The sequence below is a fragment of the Etheostoma spectabile genome, chromosome 3 (assembly GCF_008692095.1).
Source record: "Etheostoma spectabile isolate EspeVRDwgs_2016 chromosome 3, UIUC_Espe_1.0, whole genome shotgun sequence".
Classification (NCBI taxonomy): Eukaryota; Metazoa; Chordata; class Actinopteri; order Perciformes; family Percidae; genus Etheostoma; species Etheostoma spectabile.
Window position 1 is genome coordinate 13,912,008 of NC_045735.1, and position 10,044 is coordinate 13,922,051.

Below are 10,044 nucleotides of genomic sequence, written 5' to 3' on the forward strand. Positions count from 1 at the left end.
ACACACACACACACACACACACACACACAAAACAGACAGACATGAGTAATACACTTTCTGTTAAATGACACACTTTAACCACGTATTAAATAATTTCACATGCCATTTAACAGCCAGTTTTCACTGACACATACCAAATCTCCTTGAGAGAAGAACTCTTTATAAATCAGCTCCTGTGGACACAAATATCTGTTATTGTTTATATGGTTTCATATTCAAAGTGACATTGAGTTCAACTTAAAGTACATCTTATTTATGTAATGTCACACAATAAAGCAGCAAATGTAATCTGCAATACTTTACTTAGAAATGTTCTTGGGACAAACCAGCTGTCAGTTGTGATGTTTGGATTTTTTTTAAATGAGCATGAATCAATTTTTAAATAATATATTACAATCCACTATGTAATACCATAATACCATATTCGATGCAAACCTGTCTGGGTTTTTAGCTTTTTGAGATATTTTCTCACGTTATCAAACATTACTGCAATGACTATGCTGAATCACAACAATGCTGCAATCTAAGATAGAATGTAATTACCCTTTATTACATTACAATATTTGGTGTGATTGCTGTTTTCAATCCCAGTGCATTTTCCGACCTGGGAGAAAATTGTACTAATTGACCACAATACAAGCCAGACCCTGAATTAAACAGAAGTGTTTTCTCAGTTTTAGGATTTAGGATTACAGTGCATTTGATGTAGGTGTTAGGAGATTTAGGGTGAAAGATTTAGGACAAGGGTCAGGGGTTTGTTGTAGAAAAGGGGGCAGATCAGATTAAAAATAATCCTAAAATGGAGTGCAGTTTCACAGAATAGAAAATAATAGGATATAGACTGAGAGGTTGTTCCCAACTGTACAGCTAAGCATTTCATAATCATTATTGTCCCAGAAAGAGGTCAGTGTTGCTGTATAGTGATTTGTAGCTGCCACTGGATATCTTTAGAAATGCACTGCTGAAAATAGGAGCTGCTAACACTCTGGAGAAATGTTTTGGTACTACATGTCAACTAACAGAGACAATATACTATTTGTCAAAGGGTGTAGCACAACCCCCATACGAGACTGTTTACAAGAGTATGACTTGAATATCTTTGTGCTCATTCATATATCGTTTAATATAAATTTAACCTGATTTTTCCTAATGTGGTGAGACATGGACGTACACGTCAAACCATCTTTTTTGTTTTGCAGTTCACCATATATTAAAAACTAAACACATTTAGCTAAATTTGTGGTTACATATATAGAGTTTTAATGCAAGTATAGACATTGGTGTAGACTATGAACTCACAGCAATTTTGCGTGTGGTTTTCCAGCCCTTGGTTTGGTCCGACAGGTCACACGATGTCATCAAGAGGCACAGTAGCATCGAGCGGTGGGCACCGTTTTTTGGGTTGTATCCGTCTGAAACACACACATGCAAAAGACTCTATCTAAACTGCATTTACACACTTCTGTGGCAGTAAATTAGATGACAGCTTTGTGAAGATCTGAAGTAAACCACTGTATGTTAGGTACAAGCATGATGTGTATTTGGAAAGAAGAAATGACGTTTATTGGCATCTTACCACTGTTTATTTCCATTCTGTGTTTAGTCTAACTATTTTTGTCCATGATTGACAAGTTACACACTCTGTGGTGCAAAGCAGTCACTAATTCATTTAGAAGCTTGAAAATGGCCTTAAATTACTTTAGCAACACACAATTGACTCCACCGATGAGACGTTCACTCAGGATAACTTATATTTGGTTGCATTCAGGCGTAACAAACCACTGGCCAGCAGGTTACAGCCAATTATTTATATAAGAGTGCAGTAAGCAACTGTCTCCTCAAAAGGGTAAATAGTACAACAAAAGTTGAGGATTACTAAAAATGTCAGTGATGAATGGCCCAAGTTTGACCTCAGATCTCTGAAAGAGAAGTCACGAAATAATGAAACTCCAGAGTCAGTATGTGCCTTTTGTGTGGTGCTAAAACGGGACCCGCTCTGGACAAAGCATCCGAACCAAGCTTCTCTTTGTTGTTCAGGGTTGTGAGTTTAAAGCAAAAGTAGAGACGTGGCTATGCATAATAAATCACTAAGCTGTACCATCAGCCATCTTCTGCAAGTCCTTGAAAATGCGAAGGTGGTGAGCCAAGTCTGTAGCCAGAATGATGTCTCTAATCAAATCCAGCATGCGCGTGTAGTCCTAAGAAATATATATAAAAAATAACTTACTTAGCTTGCATTTACAGGGATAGCAGAATTAAGTAAATGGAAACATTTGTAATGTGTTAAAGATTTGATATCTTACCTTCCTGTTGAACTTCTCAAAGATGTTGCAGCCATGAGTGTTCAGAATGGCAATGGCCTGGGCAAAGTGATGTCTCTGTCATGACAAATAAGGCATGATGGGAAAAGGAATGAGTACATTTCAAAATGCTTCTAAAGGAATGTTGAGTCATGTTGCAAAAGCCAATGTACATGCCTCCCAGTGCCTCATCACTGATCAATGAGGATATAGTTAGTATGTCCTTGCCATGAATGTTAATGTGAAGGACACAAAATTAGAAACACCTCTAATATATTTAAGTACAACACAACCACAAAAATGTTCAATTCACACATTTCTGACGGTAGAATTAATAGCAGAACTGTACAGAACTAAAGATGAGGGTGTATATGTAATAAAGATTTATACAGGCACAGATCCATCGTTTTGTATGGCTTTGCTAGAATTCCAGTCAGCTCTACAACATCCCTGTGATGTGATGTAACTGGTTGGGGGTTTACCTCCATCACAGATCCCTCTGAGCTGTAGAGAGCAGCCAGCACAGATTGCTGAAAATAGAAACAGACAGACAAATGAAACACAATCTTTTTAGTGTGCAACTTATATTGATTCTAATGAAACAACATCCTTAAATAAAATCATGCTCTTTAACTGTACATGTCAGCTTGAATATGAGTCTTTAAATAGATAAATCATAAAAGAAGCTGCTAAAACGATGACCTTTGTTGCATAATGAGAGTTGGAATGTGCTTCATTTAGGCGCTGGAGGGTTATGCATGATGATTTTGGAGCAGAGCAACATGCTTCTCATCACAATGACATCTAGTGTCTCACTGGGATGAATTCACAGAAAAAGAGATACACTGACTCTGACATCCCCATGAGCCTGGCTCTTATTGACGTTCTCCATCTTGAGCTTTTAAAAGTCCATTTTTAGTCCATATTTTTAAAGTGCAGGTGCAGAGGTACTCTGCTACACTCTCTTCAAAAGGTTCATTCTCTCTTTTTCCCCTTTGATGTTTCCCCGCTCTCTCATAGAACAGAAACATAAACATAATTTGTGCTCTTACCGAGGCAACTTGGAAAGAATTGTTGGTGCCACGGTGGTCCAGGTCATGGCACATACAGGAGACAAAGAGAGCTAGAATCTCTATCTCCCTAGAAAAAGAAGAAAGAAGGAGAGTTAAGGATTAAAACATCTACACTTCTGGCTGCTTGTGTCACCAGGGGACAAGTGTTTTACACGTACTCGAGGTAGTTGGACAGCCCTAGGTTTTTGTAGAGCAGGTAGCAGAAGTGTGAGACGGAGAAGGCGTGCATCCAGTTGTGGTAGGGAGGGTCCCTGTAGCCTTTCTTCACCATCAGACAGAACCTGACACCAAAGCAGCAGTTTAATTATCATCTACAACATAGCATGCAACTAGTGACGCATGTAGGACATGTAATCAAGTGATTTTATTATGAGCTGTGGAGCAGGATTGTTCTTGTTCTGCTTCTTTCTTTTGATCTAAATAAAAAACTTTTTTGATACAATGCTGATAAATTAGCAACAAAACGTGTCCACTCTAACCCAAATGTAAGGAAGCATTTTGACTTGAAACATACAGTATATTCAAATAATGTTCCGCTCTGATCAATTCTGGCCCAAATATTTTGTTGTTAGGGAGCTGTGCGCGTCTCTCTTTTCAAGGTGTTGGTTTCTGGATCTTCTAGTGTCAAAATTAAATTACAATAATTTAACTCCAAAGCACTCAAAGTCTGACTACTCCAACACACTATACAACCGTTGACAAAAATGTGATCAAATGATGGAAAAGGACTCAAAATAGGGATTGAATTATTAAATCAAAGGTAAAAAGAATGGAAAATACACAGTTAATCAGAAACTAGAGATGAATTCATTAATGCAGGCATACTCATACACACAGGCTCTAATACTGAGTATATGAATTGATGGAATTGTCAGACCTGGCGAGAGTGTGCAGGTCAATCTTGTATGTGTTGATGAAACCCATGTCTTCAAACATGCTGAGGACGCACTGCAGACACACAACAGGATCAGTTACATTTTATTCATTCGTGTTTTCTTCTTTTGCCTTCCACTTTGGTCTCTGATCCCTCTGTGTCTCTCCTTCTCCCTTTTTTTTTTAACCTCTGCCTCTTACCAACGGCGTGGTTTCATCCGGTAGGGAGCGAGGTGTGTACGTGAACTCAGCGAAGCATGAGTGGATCTCCATCACGGGTTCAATGCCCTTCACCAGCAGCTTAGTCACCTCTTCTTCTGAAACCTGCAACATACACATACTGAATCATATTGAGTAAATAATATGGACAGTGTCAGTAAATACAAAGCGTCTGTGTGCGAGAGTGACTGAGATTTACAAATGGGATTTTACCTTCATATGGTACATCATCATCTCATTGGCCAGGTGTGACCTGAACTGAGCTTCATGGACTCTCTTGTAGAGCAGAGACTGGAGAAACAAACACCATATCACAGCAACACTCATTTTATTTATTTTCACACATAACTGGCTATAAAGCCAAAAACTCTCTTCTTTCTTCTTCTTTTACTTTATTTTGAAAAATATAATTCGGTAGACTTAATGGTGGTAACAATATCTTCAGAAGAACACACTCCCAAACTTTGTCTACTGCGTATTATAGATCATCCTGCCGAACCCTTTTTTGTCCCAGCCTGCAGCATACGGTACACCGTGTTACACAGTGAGCATTGATAAATAATGATTACAGAGCTGCCTTGAAGGCAGTTTTTTTCCCAATGAAATTTCTTTACAGTTTGTTGATAAGCTATTGAGTACCTGCAGTTATTCAAAGGTCAGACACTACAAGAGTGACATAAGGTGAATCGGAAATGCTGCCTAAAATATTTTGTACTTTCTGTATCTGCTCTTCTAGCCTTTCTCATTTGACATTATGTGGAAACATACACACACGTAAACATCCTTTATCATCAGTCAACTATCCATTTTATTCCATTTTAAATCCTCTAGATTATTCAAATCAATTCTGTGGCTGCTTGACGGCATAGTTAGAGGCAAGAGAAATCAACATTTCCACTGGTATAAGGTGAGAGAAGCTGCAGTAATGCGTTTTACAGCAAATGAAAACTTTTTGATCTGAGATTATAAGTGTTTGGTTGTTGAAGTTTCTGATAAAATTGCAAACAATTAGAAATCAATATCAACAATAAAAACCATATAACATAATTGTCTTCATAAGCTAGTGTACATACTGTATATTGGCATAGCTGAATGTGTGTTAATGGGTTTGCAGCAGTCATACAACGCTTCTGAACTACAACATACAAGCCACTCAGTTCAATCACAGACTGAATGTCTTTAAATTTCCCTCGAGACTGCGCTACGCCTTGACTGAGCATTTTGCTTCCACTGAACTGATCCCATTTTGCCAGACAGGATCGATCTTTCTGACAGCACTAACAAAAGACCTACCACACTGCTGACTCCCAATGATAGGTTCACTGTAAAGTTTTTTTTTTTTTTACACTTTCTTTCTTTTTTTTTTTTTTTTTTAATTAAGGATTAAATACGGTGCATGACACTTGCAGAAATTACATCAATATTTTATAAGCTGTTTTAAAACCAAGCTTAGTTAATGACCTGGGATTGTTTACAATGTGTATGAAGATGAATATGTTTAAAAAAAAATACTCTACTTTAATGTTTCACACCTTCCGTTGCTGCTAACAGAGATAATAAGAGAATGTGATAGAAGCTGTCTTCTATTGTAAAGTGACAGATTTAAGTTGTTAATCCTATTACAACTGTTGATGTTTATCTAGCAACTGTGTACTTTAAGTACTGTATGCATCCTATGCTTGGTTTATAGCTTGGCCTATTTGTTTTAAACAAGTGGTGTTGAGTGACTGGTGTGGTGGCAGCATTTAATAAATGTACTACAAACAATCCAATGCCTCTTCCCTGACCAGAAGTATGTTTTTTTTCAACATACCGAACCAGAAAAGGTAAAGGTTTTAGAGAGGTGGTTCTTTTAGCATGAAAGGAGACTTACATGGGCGATGCTGATACCACAGTAGATGGAGAAAGCTGTGGCCAAGTCCTCATCAAAGCGGTTGAACCATGGCCCGTTCATTTTATTCACCAACTCGGCAACCCCAATCACCTCTAGAAAAAAGAAGGATTCAAAGAAAGGGAAAGAGGGTGAGATATTAAGGGATAGGACAATAAGTTGAAAAAGAAAAGGACAGAAAAATGAAGATTAAGAAAAATGAAGTGGAAGGTGAGAGTCAAGGACGAGGATAAGTAAGGCACAGAATGCAACAGAGGTGCAGATCAGACGATGAATTGAACAGGGCTGCTAGCTTAATTTAATTTCACACTGGAACTGAATTTAATTGCACATTAAAAGATCTAAATCTCTTAATCTGAGAGTTTCTATATAGAAATAAATCACAGAGAATCCAACATGCGCTTGGATACAGCAAAAAGTAGGGAGAGCCAATCAGTCTGAGTCTTCTGAAAGTTTTGAACACACTGAGGATGGCTGCCTCTTTAATTTTGATGTTACCTTTCTTTAAATGGTTCTTTGTTTCTTTAATGTTTACCTTCTTATTCTTTTATTTCTTGTGTTTTAACTGTTTTTTATTTTTTAACTGTTTATTCTGGTGTTTTATCTGTTTTTATTTTTTAAGTGTTTTTTTTAAACTTTTTTTGTGTAAAGCACTTTGAATTGCCCTGTTGCTAAAATGTGCTAAACAAATAAAGCTGCCTTGCCTTGCCTTGCTTTGCCTTCAATCTGCACTTTATGCACTTTAACATTTGAAGCAAAGGACGTGATGTAACAACTCCTTGTCCTATTCTGAGAGAGCACATGTGTGGAAACATAGCTGTGTTTTTAAAAGGAAAAAGGAAGGTTATGTACTAGAAGACAATAGCGGAGCGACTACCAATATAGCTAAATCTGATTCATTATTGTTATTAGTAGCTTCTCTCTTGCATTTTCAAAACATTATTGGACTCTACAAGAGTAAATGGGCCCCTCGCTTTTTTTTTTTTTTTTTTTTTAATTCTCCAAGCTGCTGAAACAGTATGCCAAATAGCAGGTAAATATTTTTATTTTACATTTTTTAACCAGGACTAAAGACTCATTCAGATTCATAATCTCTTTTCAAGAGTATCCCGGCCAAAACAGGCAGCAGAACCACGGTTTACCACGGTTTCAGACATGAAACATACAGTACATATAACAATTAAAAATGAAGACACAAGAACAGATTACAGTCATAAGATACCAAAAACTTTTGTAAGATTAGAAAACATTTACAGCCAGATTAGCCAGCATCATCAAATTCATCATCAAGTCATCACTATTAGAACTGAATCACTTTAAATGTGTGTAATGAAACCAGTTCTTAAAGATTCTGGTTGTTTTGTAACTGATTAAAAGGGTTAGGGTTAGGAGCAAAGGAACAGCCCCCTTTGTCCCAGTTCAGTACAGACTTTAGGGGCAGTTTGTAATTGTAATATCTTAAAATTTAAAACCTATTATAATCAGCTATTGCTAATAAAATGTTTCAATTACAAAAGACCTATAGCTTTTAATAGTTTTTTTTGTTATAAATGTTTTTTTTTATTGTGTTTTATCTATTTTATTGTAAGTAGTTTTTACTTTTATTATTTCAATTTTTGTGTGCATTAGTTAATTGTTTATATTTGGTTGTAATCTTATTAATTAAGTCACCAGTGAATTGCACAAACCTGTGTGAAAGGTGATTAGAAAAATGAAGTTAGATTGAGAAAAAAAGAAAAGAAACTTGTGTATGTGTGTATGTTGAACGAAAGAAGTATTCTTGTGTGTGGAAGTCACTGTTACTACCATTGTTCTCATCTTTTATGGGAAAGCAGAGGATGTTGCGAGTCTTGAAGCCGGTGCTGTCGTCCACTCCGCGGTAGAAGAGAGGATGGGAGTAGGCATCCTTAATGTTCAAGATCTGACCCGTGGTTGCCACGTGACCTGCAATACCCTGATCTGCTGGAATACGAAACTCATTCTGCCCTCGCACACACGCACACACACACACACGCACAAACACACACACACACACACACACACACACACACACACACACACACACCACACACACACACACACAGACACACAGACACAGACACACACAAGCACACACGCATGCACACATAATTGAATTGCAGTGCTTATGTCATCAAGACACACTGTTATTATTCTACACATTGGTTTTTCATTGATTGTTGACAGTACAGTCAGACAGGACATATTTGGCGAGAGCATAACAAATGCAACCATGAGGTTGACGATGTAATTAGGTCCTGTATTCTCGTCTGGACGGGGACCTTTGGTACAGCAAATGTCATTCCCTATTTCTATCTTCCATCTGTCTATCTTTACTTTTAACTCTCTAATAAAGGCATTAAATCTCTCCTCAAAGGTCACGGGAAAGACACGAGATGCATACATCTAGGCTGTGTGTGAGTGTGTGGGCAACTGAATGCTCCTGTGTCGTACCTCCTCGTCACTAACCACGCCTCCGTCAAACACCTTTGCAACCAACTCATGACTGACACGATCCAGCAGGAACACTGAACAGCTACAGAAACAGAGAGAGAGAGAGAGAGAGAGAGAGAGAGAGAGAGAGAGAGAGAGAGAAGGAGTGACAGAAAACAAAGCAAAGCAGTGAAAATGAGAATGTTTCATCTCATTTCTATCTTAGGTCATTTTGTAACTTCAATTAAATGCAAAAAGTCGGTTAAGAACAAATTGCCAAGATAGCCTTTTCAAATGGAGATAATTACATTTACCCTATACACACACTCTCTTTCACACACACATCCCTTTCAGGATGAATCACAGGGCTTACATCTCTGCATCACTGAGGTTCCTGGCCTCCACTATAATTTCCTGTAACAGCACTGACACATCATCTGAAAGAATTAGAGAGACAGAGAGGGAGAGAACGAGTGGGTGAGAGAGGAAAGGAAAGGAAACCAGAGGAAATTAAAGGAATAACAGTAGTATCCAGATAGACAGAAACAGAGATTATACAATGAGTGGCGGGGGATCAGCTGTACGAGCTGATAAGAGCTTTTATAATCAGCAGAGTGGTACAGTGAGAGGGCAATTTGCTCAACCAGTGGATCAATTCTTTGGACTGGCAATCATGATGAATTTTCAACAACTTATTCTACAGTTGGTGCTTACTGTTAGATAAGAATCTGAATGACTCAATGTAATTATAGGATAGAGAGGTGGAGCCATCCCTTTTAACGCCCTTTTGATTTTATGATTATGATCCTGGGCGTAATCACCTTTTCGGTAATGTCTCATTTAATTACGTGCACCGTTTGTTTCACTAGGTGATCACTTAAATATCGGCCATTAACGCAAATTGTCCTGCAACGTTCTTTCTTCACAGAGACAGACATACCCAAGTGTGTGAAGAGATTCTTGGCCACTTGCAAGAGTGCCTGTGTGGAGAAACAGTGGACACAAAAAGTTATTTAACTTCATGCATATTTATGTATTTTTGTAACGGTGAGTATGTGTGTGGGCATTTGCAGTACCTGGCACTCCACTTTGAGTTTCTGTTCTTTCTGGAAGGCCAAAGTTGAAGTGAGGACCGTTGAAGTGTAGCAGAAACAGTGCTGGATGGCATGCTCATCTGCCTCTGTGTGTCTGTGGCGGAGAACACACACACACACACACACACACACACACACACACA

At 38.0% G+C, this 10,044-nt stretch overlaps 1 protein-coding gene across 2 annotated transcripts in view; it reads right to left on the reverse strand.

Annotated features, from left to right (window-relative positions):
* Positions 1-10,044, reverse strand: part of pde2a (phosphodiesterase 2A) — a 160,393-nt gene that overhangs the window by 3,595 nt on the left and 146,754 nt on the right. For both annotated transcript variants that reach the window (XM_032510042.1, XM_032510043.1), the window contains exons 14-29: positions 9,884-9,995; positions 9,748-9,787; positions 9,181-9,244; positions 8,829-8,910; positions 8,163-8,337; positions 6,339-6,451; positions 4,679-4,756; positions 4,448-4,570; positions 4,251-4,321; positions 3,532-3,654; positions 3,353-3,440; positions 2,783-2,830; positions 2,304-2,378; positions 2,099-2,198; positions 1,300-1,412; positions 135-173 (exon numbers count right to left, since the gene is read on the reverse strand). In XM_032510042.1, the coding sequence (XP_032365933.1) occupies positions 135-173; positions 1,300-1,412; positions 2,099-2,198; positions 2,304-2,378; positions 2,783-2,830; positions 3,353-3,440; positions 3,532-3,654; positions 4,251-4,321; positions 4,448-4,570; positions 4,679-4,756; positions 6,339-6,451; positions 8,163-8,337; positions 8,829-8,910; positions 9,181-9,244; positions 9,748-9,787; positions 9,884-9,995 (1,444 nt within the window). The remainder of the gene's footprint in view (positions 1-134; positions 174-1,299; positions 1,413-2,098; positions 2,199-2,303; positions 2,379-2,782; positions 2,831-3,352; positions 3,441-3,531; positions 3,655-4,250; positions 4,322-4,447; positions 4,571-4,678; positions 4,757-6,338; positions 6,452-8,162; positions 8,338-8,828; positions 8,911-9,180; positions 9,245-9,747; positions 9,788-9,883; positions 9,996-10,044) is intronic.